At 37.6% G+C, this 17,967-nt stretch overlaps 2 protein-coding genes across 3 annotated transcripts in view; both read right to left on the bottom strand.

The window, feature by feature from the left end:
* Positions 1 to 4,890: 4,890 nt before the first annotated feature.
* LOC139127859 (uncharacterized) lies at positions 4,891 to 11,911 on the bottom strand. Its single transcript, XM_070693718.1, has 7 exons — positions 11,638 to 11,911; positions 7,287 to 7,560; positions 6,931 to 6,992; positions 6,525 to 6,807; positions 6,215 to 6,276; positions 5,495 to 5,568; positions 4,891 to 5,028 (listed from the first exon to the last, which is right to left on the bottom strand). The coding sequence occupies exons 1-7, from the start codon at positions 11,723 to 11,725 to the stop codon at positions 4,891 to 4,893; spliced, it is 981 nt and encodes a 326-aa protein (XP_070549819.1). The 5' UTR covers positions 11,726 to 11,911.
* A 4,206-nt stretch (positions 11,912 to 16,117) lies between these two features.
* LOC139129634 (adhesion G protein-coupled receptor L4-like) overlaps positions 16,118 to 17,967 on the bottom strand; it is a 46,957-nt gene continuing 45,107 nt past the window's right edge. For both annotated transcript variants that reach the window (XM_070695298.1, XM_070695297.1), the window contains exon 27: positions 16,118 to 17,877. In XM_070695298.1, the coding sequence (XP_070551399.1) occupies positions 17,815 to 17,877 (63 nt within the window). In that variant the 3' untranslated portion in view covers positions 16,118 to 17,814. The remainder of the gene's footprint in view (positions 17,878 to 17,967) is intronic.

Genomic DNA, 17,967 nt, shown 5'->3' with positions numbered 1-17,967 from the left:
CCCTCAAGGTTATTTTACTATATGGGTATGCAAAGTAAGAACCTTGATATAGGATATGAAAATTTGTACGTTCAGAAGCTCACATTTGGATTTAACCTGACGATCGCTTTTGAAGTGAATTTTAGAGGTCTTATCGTATTTTAACCACTCTCTGGGTGACGTTTTTATTGGCGATAGACCGAAAAGCAGTACATATAATACGTCCAGCTGGTCATATACCTTGACAAAATTACGCCTACAACGGTGCAACGCACGTCAGCTTAGTAAAATTCGAACTGTAATCGGGAAGTTTTTTCGTGAGAAAAAATCAGGTCATTGTCTTCGAAACAGTTTAAATCCACGTAATTATCCTTCTCTTGTTTCTTGGTCCACTTCAAACCGAAGATCGTACAGAGAAGTTTGACCTTGCGATCGCTTCCGTCTTCATTTGTTCATCGACCATTTTGAATTGAGCTAATGACAGTCGACAGGTGTAGTACGCACGTTTTCATTGGCGTATATAAAGGTCACCACATCGGGATAAGCAGTTCAGGTAGCCAATAGAATCGTCCGTTGCAATTCTGATTTTTATTAAGGCAGTATACGCAAGACCGTGCTGCATCGTAGTACAAGGCGATCGTAGTAGTCGCTCGTCTTCTAAATTTTGTTTCACATAAAAGCCGTTGCAAAGTTTGACTACACAGTTTGTGAAACTTGTCCGTATCATTTCAGAAGGTAAAAAATATTTCAGCGATGAAAGAGTTCAAATTTTCCGAAAAAGTAGCCGGCGAAATTGTGAGAGTAACCGGTCAATTTCGCCGGCTGCCGGCTCTTAATGAAACCCCTGTTATTGCTAAACAAAATAGTTGTTTTGTTATATCAAAGCATTTTAAGAACACCAGGTGCAAATTTCACACAATATAACCAAGCCATAGTGGTGTTAAATTATTTAAAATCCTGAAATTTGGGGAAAAAGAGAAGCCAAGAAATCGGGTGATTTACTTTCATTTGCATAAGTAAACGCTTATTTATCTCGCACTTTGGACTGCTTGACAAGCTTAAAGGTCAACCCAACCATTAGTCTTATCTTGGGGTAAACAGAATAAATAAATAAATGAATGTTTCAAAAAGGTGATTTTGAGCAAAATAGGCTATGTTTGGTGCAGCACCCCCTTAATTGACCACTTTCACGGTGACGCTTGTTGCTATTGTTGTGACCTGCTCATGACCTTGCTTCCTACTGCACTGGGTAAAATGCTTGAAATACGTAGTATACTGACGTATATTGAATTATGTAGAACACAACATTAGTGGTATAAGTGACGTATATCTTTGTAAATGGAACATTTCAATACGTTGATATGCGTAGCATATATCTATCACTTTACCGAATAGGCTAAATCGACAACGGGTTATGCTTGACTCTATATTGGACTCTATTAAAATACTTCGAAATCCGGAGAAAATCCATTGTTGATTCTAGCGCTGGATTCCCAGTGCTGGATTTTGATGGATACTTTCATTGATTCTACTGTATATTGTAAGAATAAATTGAAATGGATCCTGCTATATGGGTCTCTCGATACGGAACATTTCTCATGGTGTATGTATTGCAATGGTATATGTAATGCAGAACTTTGCAAACCATGTGTACACTGTACTTGTGCATTTTTAGGTCCACATATCTTTCTTTCATGGATTTGACTTTGTTGTGTGTACCGGTGCTTTACTGTCTGTTCTGTGATGTTTTGTGTCTATGTTTATAGCTAGTGTATTACGAATTTTGACTTAGTGTTATGGATTACGGATGGGTATGATTGCGATTTTTTTAGAAAGTAAAATATTAAGAAGCAAACGTGAGGTATCACAGCATGTAGAGTGATATTCAGATTTTAAACATGGATTGAGACCACCCATTTTTTCGGTGTTATAACCATTCTATACGATATACAGTAGACAATGAAGTATTGTATAATTCTTTTCAGGAATACTTGATTAAATACAACTTTAACAATATACTGCTCATATTGTCTTAACATTGCATAGCTTTGTGCTTCTGAACATTATTGCCATAGATAAACATTGATTTTGTTTCAGATGTAATTTACTGGCGTATCAACCACGGTTTTGCGGGGTTGTATTTTATAATGGCTGATTTAACTGTTGATAAGACAATAATGTTTTCCACGCCTACACGAAAATATGCGTCACTTAGAAATATGTTCGGTGTCATAAACAATGATGAAAAACAATCTTTAACCTTTGGAGTGTTGTGGATAGTTTCAGTATGGACAATTTTAACAGCAAACCTACCTTTGATCTCTTGGCCGTCATCGCTCGTAAAATGCAAACTCAATATGTCAGTTGTAAATCGGTCGGACGCATTCAAAATTTGATGCCACTCAGGTCCAAAACGAAATATCTGAATTTAGAAAAAACACACCTATGAGCAGATCAACGTATTACAAAAAAGTGTAATGTCTTAAATCGTTGGCTGTGGCTTTGATAAATAGAACTCTCGGACCAACTTCTTTTTATCAACGCCCATAGTGACAAATGAGATAAAATGATTGCAAAGAAAACTCTTTCGTATTACACAGGTCGTTAAAAACGCCCTACTAATTTTTAACTACCTGTAAAGAAGTTATTTGTCGTCTGTACATGTTCATCACTACACCTTTCACATATCACGGAAAATATTCAGTACACAATATATTGGTGTTTAAACTTCCTGGACAACTTACTTTATGAGTTCTTTGCGCTTAGGCTGTCAAACCATTGGTTCTGTTAAAAATACTAAAACTACTTCGAAGGAAGGAAGAACATAGGCGACCTATTTTGGATGTCAACATCCTCGAAAGGAAAGCTGAATCTTCACAGTGAAAGCATTAAATAGCACATGAACTAGCCCACAGCACCCCAAAATTGATGTAAACATGTATGATGTTCTGTACCTTTTGCAGTTTTGTTCCCTACCCGAATAGACAAATCTATCGCGATCGGAACACGGACAAACTAGACACCGTTCTAAAACAATTCTATTATGCAGTTTCAGCAGAACATTACGACGATAACACTGCCTTAGATTTAGATCCAATAAAGCAGGGCAAATGACAATTCATTCTAAAGTATAGGATCGTATCCATTTCAGCCCCAAAGACTCAAAATCGGAGAATTTGCAGATATCACGGAGACAGCACTGGCAGGGGGAAGCAGCGATCGCTGTACCATAGTTATGGTCAACAGCGACCTCGTCCGTTTGTTATAATTTTCGAGCTCATCAAGATTAAGCTTAGGATATTTCAGGAAGTCACGACGCTCATCATTTTCTTAATAACTTTGATCCGAGTGACGTTTCACCGCTGAATAGGATGCCCAGGCCGTCGACACAAGACTTGATTTAGCGTCGGGATAGCAAAGAGCGAAATCACAAGTGACAATATTACATGACTGAATCCATAGGTCTGATTAGTTAAGATTGCACATAATGTCTCAAACTTTCAATTTGATCAGATTTATGAGTGAAAGAAGTCTGTGATACCCGGAACAAAAGAAAACCTTAGAACTGTCCATTACAAAGTTACAATATTACTATACGTAACACGAAAGCGGAGCGTTTCGACTATTTGCAATAATCATAAATTGTAGTCGTAGTGAGTGTAAAAGTATCAACGTTTTAGTTGTTTTGACGATAGCGCAGTGAGTGGCGAAAAAAGTTGCTACAATGACAGTTTCTATCAAAACGCTGTTCACAATACCAAGGCCCCTCACTCGAGTTAAAACAAACACACTCCGACGGAATGTTGCAAGTAAATTTGCTGCGTAGGGAATACCGCTCAGGGAAACCTGTCAGTGAAGATCTAGGTAGTAGGTAACCTCCTTGTGAACCACATCAGACAAAATGGTGGCGACAAATTTTGACAAAGTGACAAAATATGACACTCCCCCCACCAAAAAAAGGTCAACGCAAAACATACTGAAATATTTTACCCAACGGCAGGATCAGAACAAACATGCCCTCGACAATAAAAATCAATTCTATAGCTTTACATAAAGCACAAAGCCAAAGTAAGAGTGATGAGCTCCTCTAAACGTTAATGGAAAAATGCAAAAAGGCAAGAAAACACAAACATACACAATAACACATCAAGACAGCTTACTCCGAAAATGAGAAGGGCCGTGAAACTTTTTAGCTTCCGCTCTGAATTATCCTGCTCCACATGTAAAAAAGTCCCGTATGGACATAAAAATATGTAAATGAAGATATGACCATGTGCACATTATTCCTCAACTAAAAAAAAAATACATACCACTCTGTTTAATGTATTGTTCCGGCTAAGATGTGGAAAGATGTGTTCGGCTGAAGGAATTCTAAATCCGGTATGAGGGCCAACCATGGAAATGCAATTCGTCAGAGTCTGTATTGTGTTCTTTTCCAAGTGCAATACGAGGAAAGGAGTTTTGAATACTACAGCGGCTCCACGCGCTGTCATCTTGCTGAGAGTGAAGTTAGCTATGTTGTCAGACACTGTCATGATGATTTTCATGAGACGTCTCTGTATTTCGGTATTTAAGTATTCACTGACATCTGACAAAATGTCTTCCAAAACATATTGTATTTTGGTAAATAATCCTGTTGGAAACACGAAATGATTAAGTTCCAACCTCTTCTTTGAATATATATAGCTGGTTTAAAATATGTCATTTTTCATATCTGCCGAATTCATAACTTTATCAGAGACGAAACCTAGTTCCCAGCAAATTCTTATATCAATTTGAGTCCATCATCTTAGAATTGTTCTCAGTTTAAAGCAAACATCAAGCAGTATCAATTTTACGGGGTGAAATGGAAGTTCAAAAAATGATGCATTTACTGACAAAATGTCAGATCTGGAATTATCATCCCTTTCACTATTCATTGGAAGTGAATCTAAAAATAGTCTTCCATGCGAGAAAGACAAGCATACCTGCTGCCCCATGGATAGTCATGTTAAGTGTGAAATTTCCTTCGAAGAGTTGCAAAATGTCAAGGTCAATATCGTTAAGTCTCTGTCAAGAGAAAGAAGCAAAGATAAGAATATAAAATAGCGATGCCTATAATCACATCGATACTTCTGTCAAAATATACAGCAAGTAATATAAGCAAACTTAGGTAAGATACGGATGTACAAGACGTGGGCTATAAAATGTGCAATGTTTAGGCCATCACATACATGGTTACATATGTTCTCACAATACTCTGCAAGTACGGATGCTATAATTGTTAAAGTAGTTGTTTATTGATTGACTTAAGGTTGTCAAAGAACCACAGTAATGCGCCATAGACTAGCATGGTAGGCTCGAATGTTCAGAATAGTCACCAGTACTAATATTCCAAAAAAAGTTACTTCCGGAACCCCTTTGTTTCCTTGTTTATCAGGACAAAAGGACAAGACATATTTTTGATTTCATAAAATGTCAATAATTCTCTCCCTGAAATTCATAAAATGCAAGATATCTTATCAACTCTTATTACCTCTGAGATCTTCGTTGGTACAGTTGAGTTCGAAACGATTGAGGAGTTGCTTGTCACATTTTTGTTTCCATCATCTGTATATCCATCATAAAAAAACAAACAAACAATGAAACCATTCAATGATAACGCAACGCAGTGAACTTGGTATTTTAACAATTTGCAAGAGTGATATATATAAAGTGCTGTAAATGCAAATATGAAGGTAAAAAGTTGGAAAATAATATCTGTCTGTCTGTCTGTCTGTCTGTCTGTCTGTCTGTCTGTCTGTCTGTCTGTCTGTCTCTCTCTCTCTCTCTCTCCTCTCTCTCTCTCTCTCTCTCTCTCTCTCTCTCTCTCTCTCTCTCTCTCTCTCTCTCTCTCTCTCTCTCTCTCTCTCTCTCTCTCAACTTTGCTTATCAGAGTAATAGCCCCAGGGACCCCATATTTTGTATTTTAAAGTATCATAGATTATGTACAATGATGGTGAACTTTTGTCAGGCTTTGTCTCGATCATTGTGAAATGTTTGCGTTGTAGTGTGATCATATTTAATATTCGTCCTCTACTCGTCCATTACAGCAACCATCGCGAGACATATTCGAAAGATCAGCATAACAACTGAAACATGCAATCCATGGAAAACTGGACAGTATCTGTTCATCTATGAAAAAAAGTAAATTTCAGCTTTTACTATAGATAAGATAAGTATGATGTGTATGTGTGCATTATGTAAATTACCTTACCCATTTCTTCACATAACACATGCCTTTTTGATTCACATGACAAGCTTCCGAATCCTGTGTCTCTGAAATTTATGAAATTCAATGAGTTTAAATTTCATGCACAGACAGCGGAAAAGGTGGGTGAGAAAAAATGTACACCAAAAAAGATCTAAAACACTAGAAACTTATTTTTGCAAACGCTGTTAGACAGCTACTTCTTCATTGAAACAATTTCGTAGACCATAATGAGGCGCTTTTCTGTCTTAAATATAATGTATGAGATTTTTAAAACTAGTACTTTACAGTTAAATATGATCTGATATCAACTTACCGACATAGCATTATGCAAGATCCATCCTCGGTTTCTTTAACATCAAATCTTGTTGGACTGTGTGTAAGAACTGATTCGTAGTTTGTTTTAAACTCCCAAGACGTGGTATTAAAGGAAGCATCTATAAAAGTACACGTGGCTTCCCCTGAGGTACTAAGAAAGCTCAGCGCGTCGTAATAGTCCGCCGTCTCCCTAATTTGCATTAAGCGCAAATCGAACTGCTGACAGAGTTCAACTGCCTGTGCTCTGTTCCATTTTCCAAAAAATACAAGCTCCGCCGAACCTAGAAGTGTTACATGAATACGTAACACGTTGAGAGAGGTTGAAGTGCTAAGCGATCAGGAAATCAAGACAAAATCATTCAATTTGTCACTATCGAATAACAATGAAGTATTGTATAACTTACTAGTATTTTCACAAATCGGGTAACCGTAATTGTCACAAGGCCTACTTTCCCAATTCTTCCTCCTGTAAACAAAATAAATACCGACATTATTCTTCACTAAGAATGTTTAAGGCAATTTTTATGATAACACTAACATGGCTCTATGTGGCAATGTTACTAACACTTCATGTTCGACTTTTACATTGTCCTCGGTTATGTGAGTATTTGCTCTAAATAAATAGTCATTGGAAAAGCAGTGACCTCGAAGGTTGTCACAAATTCAGATTTTTCACTGATTTTTGGCATCATTGGTACACCCTGCATACTTAATTCAAGTGACTTTAATAACTACAGGAACGTCTGTTGTGTACACTAACCTGATCGAAACGCAGGAGTTAGCAATTGGTATATAATTATCTGCAAAGGGTTTATAGGTAAGTTCAACACCATCAGCTGTCTTTACTATTTCTATATCAGATGATACTGTAGCATCAATCCAGTAATATAAATAATTGATGTATTTGTTTGCCTGCACTATACGCTCGTGTTTTTCTTCACTGTCGTCTTTCACTAGTTGCAAACCAAACCGTTCGCACATCAGTCTTCCTTGGAACTTGCTTCCGAAACCAAAATACGTAAATCTTGCCAAAGCTAGGGGCAAAGGTGACATCATGTGTTAAAAATGTACGATCTGTGTTCCTCACATATTTACATTAACCTAAATGGCGGTGCGTACACTTTTAGTATATGGTCTGGTTTATAAACCTGTGCAATATGCAATGTAATTATAAGTCAGGCGAAAAATAATTCATTTTTGGTCCAGACACATAACTAGGCATCACCTAATGGTTAAATGGCAACAAGAACAAACTTTCCGGAGCTAGACGGAAGTAATTTTACATAATGTTCTTTACATGGTGAGCAATGTCTAAGAAGGAGATAAGAGTGACAACAAGGTTTTTCATACTGTCAGTAAAATTTGTCAGAGATTAAAATATGCAAAAACAGCAAGAAGGGGGTCTGTAGAACAATCTTTGAGACATATGTTTTTGTATTGCTTTACCGATTTTTTTACAATTCATCCAAGGTTTGAATTTAGAATAGTCATCCGGTCTGGTGAAAATCTTCGACGTTTTCGACGTCAATGTAGACGCTTAACGCTAGATGCAAAATATCCATGCGCGCACTGCTACGCTGGTCGATAACAGTGAAATTGTTTGAGAATTCCCGTCATGTAACTGAATGCCATATAGCATTAACTGTGAAGAGGAGTGTAATAAAATATAATTGCCTTACATAATACATGGGTTTATGTGCTTCGCAGCAGGACACAATGTGCCCTCCTGGTGTCAGGCAAATTGTCACTTGCTCTCTGGCACATAAACATGTATGTAGGCAATAACATATAATCCAAAGCGCGCTGCTGCCACTTCGCGCTTCAATCGCCGTGTTGAGATTGAGTATACCGTTTGTCTCGCCGCCGCTAGCTTGCGACGCAGAGAGATAGCTACATACTAAGCCTAGCGAGATTCCCGTAAACAATTCAGAACAATAGGCGATACTTCACTGTGATATTAAAGCTGTGTAAGAATGGCCAGAAAATTTGACGGGCTCGTTAATAAAATTGGAGTACTCATACATGTAGCGGGAACGTAAGGACAGATTTTGTCGTCTGCGCTTTTCTCAGTATTTCGCCAGTCGGAAAGGTGTCTCAAACGTTCGCTGCTACGAAGACTGACCAGAAAACACTGCAAAATTGCCCAGATACGATCAGATGAACTTGACGAAAATTCGAAATTCTCGAGCTTTTCCGTCTAGGAGGAATTGGGAGCCATCGGAACGGGTGATTTTTAGATATGGAGGAAAATTTCGAGTCGCGGCCCGTTTCCTCCAACGTTCAGCCATCGCACTTTGTCGCATTCTCCAAGACCGACAGGCAAGAGCTGATCGCCGAACAGAGAAAGAAAAATACAGTGCCACAGTCAACAAACTGCTATGTAAACCAGTTCAATAAGTAGTGCGTACTGCGCAAGCCACAGAAAAGCGGCCGACATTTGAAATTCCGCCAGATGTCCTTGACATCTATCTCGGCAGCTTTTGCGCGGGTGTTCGTCAAAAACACGGTTCTTTGTACGAACCAGACTCGCTTATGACCTACCCCAAAGCGCTGCTATTTCTCGTTTGGCTCAATAACCAAGAGCACTTAGGGTTCAGAGGCTGTAAAGAGAGCAGCCAGATGCTGTCGGGGGACATCGCCTTGAAGCGTACGGCTGTCAATAATGTATTCTAAGAATTCACCGAGATGGAAAATAAGACAAGAAGACAGCAGGTGTAGGAGATTCTGTCGCGATTTTCACGTTTAACTTCCACAAAAAAAACACACCTTGTAACAGACCGGGTGACGCCGCAGAACAGCGACCTGCCATTTCTGACGCAACTTTTACATCGCACGTCAGCTACAAAGTAGTCTCCTACGCGACAGCGTTTCAACATCCTTCGGCTACGGTGGCTAGTCGGTGGGATATTAGGCACTGCAACTTACAACAATTGCACGATAAACCTTGCAGTAAATATTTGAGGAACAGCATCATCTTAGTCTCCGCAACCCAACGCGTGGCAGTGTGACGACAGCAGTGAGGACAGCCCAAAGTAAGTAAGCCGTTCGGACCCAAACCATATAAACGGCCTTTTTCAGGGCTACCACATTTTCCCCAAAAAAGAACTACCATTATATACTTAATCATGTTATATTACCTAAATTATCTTTCTTAAGTAAAGTTTTTATTGGTCAAATCATAATTATTAACGATAAAATGTCGAATAAATCATATATTCATGCGATCATCGTACAGTGTAGTACCAAGCAGAGCTGGCCGGAGCGATGCGCTCTTAAAATCGACCGGCCCGCCCCAGTATAATGATTGACAGACGTATCCTTTGCTCTGTATCGAAATTTCAGCCCAAGTGACTTATAACGGCTGCCTGATTGGTAGCCTTCAAATGACGCACATTTATAAATGAAAGTTGTCTGCATATCACCAGGGGTAACCGACCGTTCACAGCCAGCTATGCGCAAACAGGAAAGAAAGTAATCTAGCCCACAGAAATTCTTCTAAATGGAATATCTCTCCTATCTGACTAAATAAATTTGATACACGTCATCTAACGTGGATATAAAGAAGATATAAGAAGAACATACTGCACAATATGTTTATTCTAATTTTGCGGGAAACTGACCGCAGCTGAAGAAGCTGGTTACCCTTTATACATAAAATTCATAGGCCGATTGAAAATTTTAAAACGTGCGTTTACGAAGCAAATTAAACATGTTACCGCTGCAAGAATAAGACATTGAAACAAGTCCCATAATAAGCGTAGTTCAAGATAATTAATTAATTGTACACGGTCCAATGAACTCATAGAGAATGACAATAACGGTTGAGTCATTGTAAACTCCCGTTCAATGACAGTATCAGGTGTCAAGAGTGGGTAAGCGTAGCCTGTTTGCGTGTTACACTCATGAACGTTGACTGAGAGTGACATATTTCGAATAAGGCTAAATAAAAAAATAACTCCGAAAATTACGGTAGGTCCGTCAGTGGCTATAATTTTTGTTTCATTTGTGTTCACGTAGAACCATTAAACGCTGTAAAATTTTAGAACTGACTCTATTTTTAGGAAAACCCTAAAATTTTTTTGGTTGGCGGCATTTTTGTAGGACCCCCAATATATATATATATATATATATATATATATATATATATATATATATATATATATATATATATATATATATATATGCATATATATATATATATATATATAATATATATATATATATATATATATATATATATATTGTTTGACCTAATCGAATGCTACCATTTTACTGTAGTAAGTCAGACCTATGAATACTGATACACATCATTTCTTTAACCACCATGTAACATTTTACTATATTTATGTATCTACCATAGACTTCCTAATTGATTTCACTAACATACTGTCTGAGAACCCTTGCCCCGGTGTTGCCCCGTCAAGGGAAATGGGTATCCATGCGTGTTCCCAAAGTCACGGAGAAGGGGGTGTTTTTATTCCCTATCACGGGTCCGTGAAATCAAGAAAAGGGGGCACTTTTCCAAGAACCTAGCCTTAGAACGGTTTGAAATATCCCGGGAAATACCTATCAGACACTCAAACTTCACCAAAAGTTCCATTGTTTGTTTCCTAAGCTTTTTACACTCCTGTTCAAAAGTTAACAGTGTCCTTTAGACTCTGTTGTATTAATATATATGAAAACCATATCATAATTCAGCATTGACCTGACTCTAATATTACGTCTTCCTCTCCTGCATTTTGTAAGTAAGTGGGTATTTGTTGTGTTTTCTACCATATTTCTCAAAATAAGGCCCCGGGGGGTCTTTTTGTTGAAAAATCCCAGATTTGTGTCTTTAAATTTTATGGAACGAGCATGGATGTCCTTACTCTGTGAGAGTGTCACCTCCAGGCCCCTGCCCCACCAGCTTTTGTACTTATGGACTGTTTTTCGCTCGAAAGTCTTCATATGTATCACGACGAGGAGTTCTTCAAGCATAGTTTAGTATTTAACTCGATGTTTAATACACACTGGCCCCATTTAAAATTGCATTCGTCTCAAGATTCATGCCTATGCAGTCATATATGACCATTTGAGAACATTATGAATATAGTCGACAATGGTTAACTTACCTGATCCATGTAGGAAAGCAGCAAGGACGACGCCAATGGTTAGGTTGATGTGGAACCTGGGACAATTTTTTCGATTCCGTTGTTTCATGATGATCGCTTAAAAGATCAGGTTTGCAAACTGCTCTGAGTAGCTGGTCACACTCGAAGATGCAACGTCCTTACTTTAACGCAGAACCGACGGTGACGGATGAATATAAGGTTGACATCGATCCGCCTACGCAGTGATGACCGGCCATCGGAGAGGTAGGCCGTGAAAACTTAATGAGTCACTTTCAAAGTGTTAATTAACCAATACTGAAACTATAGTTGTACGTACGACTCCGCGATGACATCAAACAAAAGTAACCAACTTAAAGAAATGTATACTGATCACCAGAACAGTTTTCATAATTATTCGTATAATGTGCATCGATAAAATTGTTGCACATTGCAAGAGTATTGTCGCTAACTGTGTTTTATTTCTCGGCATTACATGATGATTCTTTTAATGAGTGAAATGACCTTTGATCGAGGAGATATTCAGATAATCTACATGTACTTTATTCAAAAATCCCATAAAGTTTAAATTTTGATACATTAAATCCCATCTATTCCAATCAGAGATATCGATTCAGTCACGTGAAGCTGTCAATCATTGTCTCGACCTATTACGACCAAAGGCAAGTCAGCCGCCGGCATGTAGGGATTTTCCCGTCAAGGTGTATTGCCGGGTGTGGTAGTCATAATTAGCCGTAATACCGGGACAAAAAACCGCATTCAGGCCGTCGCCCCATCCCATAATTAAGGTTTCTTTCGTAAACAAACTCATACAACATATAATAAGAGTCTTTGTGCTCTTGCCGTAAATTAAGTTCGTGTATGAATCTGTTTGCATGCAAATCGAGCTGTAATTGAGTTCCTCGTGTTTTTAATTAATAACATTGAAGTCAATGTCTGCTTAATTGCTTTCCTAACAATGCATCGTATACCCATTACGGTCCGTCAGGCCGTGACACCCAGTAAGCGTGACACGCTGTAAGATTATTGAGAGAAGCTAAAGCTCCAGCAACAAACAGTCATCATGCTACAGTTTTAAGTGGTGTTGAAATTCGAGGAATGATTTTTGAAGGCAACAATTTTAAACTAATTTAACACCATACATACATACAATGATACATACAATGATACATACATACAATGATACATACATACATACATACATACATACATACATACATACATACATACATACATACATACATACATACATACATACATACATACATACATACAACATACATACATTGTATACATACGTACGTATGTACGTACGTACTACGTACGTACATACATACATACATACATACATACATACATACATACATACATACATACATACATACATACATACATACATACATACATACATACATACATACATACATACATACATACATACATACATACATACATACATACATACATACATACATACATACATACATACATACATACATTCATGCATACATTTGCACGTAAGTATATCCATTCATAAGTAATTACATCCATTCATATATAGGTAGACCAGGCATGTAGAAGATTTTCCCAAGATGAGTATATTCATCTCAAGCAGTACGGACGTGATTGAGCAAAATGGGCAAGACGTACTCAGGATCTTATGAATTGGAAGTAGTGACTTCACCAAGACGTGAAAGTTCGCTGCCAACTACAAAGTCGTTCTTTCTAGTTATAAAATGAGCTTGATAAGTGCCATCGCTCGAGTTCCCCTTCTTCCATGTCTACGTGTGTCCGATTGTGTTCGGTGGTTTTGTCCCAATGCCTTGCCCTGTTCCTTGTATTATTTAAGCGATATATTAAAGGAATCGTTTTTATCCATACGATTCATATGAAGAAAATATTTTGAAAATTCAAAGAATCACAATTATAGATGGGATGTTGAGCATAATTTGCATGTTTTAGACAAATTTCATGACAAACACATAACACAGCCACCGTCATTTTGTAATTAAAGTTACTGTCGTAAACAAACTCATAAAACGTAATTGTGCGCCTGCTGGAAATTAGGTGTACGAGTCACTTTTGTATGAAAATCGACCAATAATTGAGCTCTTCGCGGTATTTTGTTAATAACACTAAAGTCGATGCCTGCTAAATTACCTTCCAAACAATGCATCGTATACTCATTAGGGTCTGGAGAGCCCTGACAACCCGTAAGATAATTGTGAATGGCTAAATCTCCGGCGATTATAAAAGTCATTATGCTACGGTCTTCCGTGGTGATGAAATTAGAAAAATGATATTTTTGAGGCAGCAGTTTAAAACATTGAACATTTGCTCTACAGTGTAGATTAATCAGCACTGGTTATAATATAGTAGCTTTTTCTGATAGATAACTTTTACTTCTTTTCTTTATTATTGGAATAAATTGACTCTTTAGCAATAATCGACAATGATAGACCATTATAATATGCTAATAGCCGGAATCCGACAATCTGATTGGCTGGGGCAGAGGTACATATTCTCAACATCTAAAGAAGAACTGCGCGCCGCGTAACATTTTTGAGCTCGCGCAAAATTTGAGCAAACAAAGGCTCAAAGACCAACCATACTTTCCTAGGGAATGAACTGGTGTAATTATTGGTCGTATAAAAATGTTGTTTTTTTTTTCTCAGAGACTCATGGTTTGGCAAAGCTACAGAAGCGACCAGGGGATTAAAGTTTAATTTCTTGCAAAGCAAACGAAATCTTCCACATTTTACATTCTTACTGATTGTAGACAGCAGACGTTAGACACAGTGCAGTGTAGGCAGAACAAATTCTGAGCATTCTAGTGGGAGGGGGGGGGCAGTCGAAAAGCTCTTCTTTCGCCTCCGAATTTTAGGTCAATTTCAAAACTATGTAAAATTAGTATATCAGCCTTTGAACTGTGTTTTGTGATGATGGTTTGATTTTCAATGACAGGTATGCAAAACATGCTAAAGATAAAAAGCTCTTCCCCTGACAAGTGTTTACCAAGTCTGGTAATTCTTTCAAGATGAAGCCGAACAGCGAACGCTTATCTCAGCAAAGATTTGTTGGTAAATGCATTCATTAAAAACCATTAAACATGAGCAAGTCTCGAGTTTTTATCTTGTAATTGAAACTACAACCTATCAACACTTTAAGCACTTTCACGATAAACTGAGTAGACCAGCATGACACTCCTCTGAAATGTGTTTGAAAATCTGCTAGTGATGCAACGTCAGTCAACGGAAGATGTTTTTTTCTTATTCATCATAGCATTTACTATATGAAATTCAGTACACTTACAGACACCGATGGCCGTCATGTTGGTCGCTTAGGGTGCAACAATTAATAATATTATTAGAGTTCTCAGGATTCGTATTTTTGCCTGATTTTATGTGTTTTTTTTATAATTTGTTTCCATGTTTATGAATGGTTTTAAAACAATTGAGTTCGACTGGTATAACTTCAGGCATTTGGGTCGGAAGACATCAAAACTTTCTTGCTTTCTAGCTAAATACGAAGTCCAACGTCAAATATTGCTCCGGAGTCGAAACATGATAAAGTCAAAATTTTTAAGTTATAATTTTTCATTTGGTAAAACCAAGATTCATATGTGCGTAAAACTCCCTATACAAATACTCCCTTACCTTATACTTTTTAATGAATGGTGTTTGTGTACGTGTGTGTGCGTGCGCGCAGAGGTACGCGATATAATGTTGCTTTTTTTATTACTCATCCAACAGGCGAACCCAATTACAGGACGGGGTACCCATAACCTGCCCTGCTCAAGGGCACAACACCGTGCTGGAGTCTCAAACTCACCATCCTCACAGTGAGTCCAATACTCTTGAAGTACCCGGCCTGGCACGTACCACTACCCCACGGTTCCTCCACCAGTAAATGAATGAATAAAAAATCAAATCGTTCAATGTTTCTTAAAGGAATATAAGCTGTGATAACTTGTGGCAAGTTTTTCAGTATTCTGCTTCTGTATATCAACTACCGTGTCTGATCCTAATCCGTTTGTCATGCTGAAATTTCGAGTATTCGTTTTGTCACCACAGCTTGTATGTGTGTAGTGATCATTGTTAATTGTTTACAAATGAATTCTAGTCCGGACTTGAATACAATTATCAACAATAACAATGGAGATTATATTTATGTAGGTTGCATTGATATGCCAAATACTTTACTTTTACAGTTTAGGGATTCATTGCAGAAAACCAGGGAAACCACAAAACAAACGTTCGGGAAAAATAGCCAAAGTATTCAGCTTATGGAGCTTTAATTAGCGATAAAAAATTGACCTTATCACTAATTCGAGTAGAATGACACCTATATGCACATCTTAAAGCTGATGGTGCAATTAATTAAGCTGAACCCTGTACCTCTCCATTAAGGCATCGGCTCACATTCTTTGGCTTATATTTGTCGATCTACATATTCATACAAAAATGACGTCGCACACCAAAAATGTGGTTCATCTGTTTATTGGCTGTATCATTAAAGTTGGTTTAGTTTCAAATAAAGTGTGCATCCAAGTGTGCTTCAAATACAGTGTGCTTTTGTTTGAATGAAAACCTTAAAAGCGATATGATATTTTTTTGCCTGTTTCCAAATACATGTATTTCTGAGAGATATTGTAGACATATTCAAGGGTATTGGTGTACTGAAACTTGAACTTAATAAACTCGTTGGGTAGTATCAAGTCTGTGTCGTTTCATTGAGAGGAAAAGAAACATGTTTTTCCTAACGTCTCATTCCTAACAGTGACGTGAACTGAAAGTTATATGGACGGACAATTAGACATTTTGCAAAAATTTCTGAATGAAGTCGGGGTCATTATATTCCCAGGAATTCAAGTACACTTAGTAAACAATCTGTTCAAACGTAGCGATTTAAAAACAGTGCCAAGATGAGTTTTGTCTTTGTACACGAAGGATGTGCATTTTTTATGAGAAAAGTCAATATAAAACAGAATTCGAACACACAAGAAAAATGATTGTGTCCTGCACTTACTTAAACCATGTAAATCATTGCAATCATGTAGTACAATATCGGCACGAGTATCAACAACTGGTTCTTCAAAATGTACAAATGCTTTATCGACTTACAAATACATCATGATGTGATTTTAATTTCATTGAATTCGACCGCGTACTATTATTAACATCCCCTATCTATACCAACAACCGTATGCATAGTATTCTTAATTAGCTCTGTAATCCAAAATGTCTTCATCATAATTTTATCATAAATTACAAATGATACCATACAAGTATATTGAGGATGCAAATACTGCAATCTGAACGGTCGAGACTGACGTAAAAATAATCGTGCTATATTCGCAATTTAGCGTTGTTGGAATAGGCACGAGGTCTCTGCTAGAGAAATTTAACGCTAGAATTTAAATTTCATATTACAAGATAAAAACAATAAAGTACCTCTGAAACTGATATAGCACATAATTTTGGCCACTTCACCCGAAATATGCACTCGCTACAGCCCGTGCTCATGTGTCGCGAAGTGGTAAAAATCTTGTAGTTTTACCGTTACTTAGTGTGGTTAATTTCTTAAGGTAGAAAAATAGGCCTCGGGGACAGATATTAAGACTCTCAAACTTTTACAATTCTTTTCTAATCTACCACTTGTTGGCGCTCATTTTAAAGCTCTTGTTGCAAAAAAGTTAACCGTCATAGCTATTTCGAGAATCGAATTTGAATTAAAACAGGGATATCGGCCATATTGAATTCAGACATCGTTGGTAATTTCATTCTCTAGTACCAACTTCTCACGGTGACCGTCGATTTTCATTATAGATTTTAGAAGAGTATAAATGGTTGAACTATTCCTCGAGAAAATTTCGATTAAAAGCTTAAGTCTCTCACATGGAGCCGCGTACTACCTAAAATACTGTTTCTCGGCCTTTGATATATGCTGAAAATAACTGTACTTAATATTACATTATTTTGATGTGAATTGACAGGTGAGTACCAAAATGCGCTGTAATACATCACACTATAGGTGCTTAATGTAAAAAGTCTTCTCTGTGAAGTTTGGCACGGCCGTACGTCACCCCATATCTTTGTAGCCAATCCGAATGCGCTTCCATCGCCGGGTATGGCTTTGCTTGTTGGAAAACTCCAATTTGGTATTATCGATGTGATTCCACTAGACCAGACTTTCTGGAGAATCAGCAAAGTTGTTACGAGACATCGTCTTATGCTTTACAACCTATCACGATAGAGAGAACAGAGTGACGTCATGCATCAAAGTTTTACTCAACAACTTGAAGAAAAGATCCGTTTGCATCATTTTTTTTTT

Source organism: Ptychodera flava, chromosome 3 (assembly GCF_041260155.1).
Source record: "Ptychodera flava strain L36383 chromosome 3, AS_Pfla_20210202, whole genome shotgun sequence".
Classification (NCBI taxonomy): domain Eukaryota; kingdom Metazoa; phylum Hemichordata; class Enteropneusta; family Ptychoderidae; genus Ptychodera; species Ptychodera flava.
The sequence above is the reverse complement of the archived record's forward strand: the minus strand, read 5'-3'. Positions and strand labels throughout refer to the sequence as shown.

Bases quoted from the DNA above. Each gene is read 5' to 3' on its own strand.
- LOC139127859 (XM_070693718.1), bottom strand. From the start codon at position 11,725: ATGAAACAACGGAATCGAAAAAATTGTCCCAGGTTCCACATCAACCTA. The intron at 7,561-11,637 runs GTAAGTTAACCA...CTTTGCCCCTAG, and splicing joins TGCTTTCCTACATGGATCAG to CTTTGGCAAGATTTACGTAT. The intron at 6,993-7,286 runs GTTAGTGTACAC...TTTTGTTTACAG, and splicing joins AACTCCTGCGTTTCGATCAG to GAGGAAGAATTGGGAAAGTA.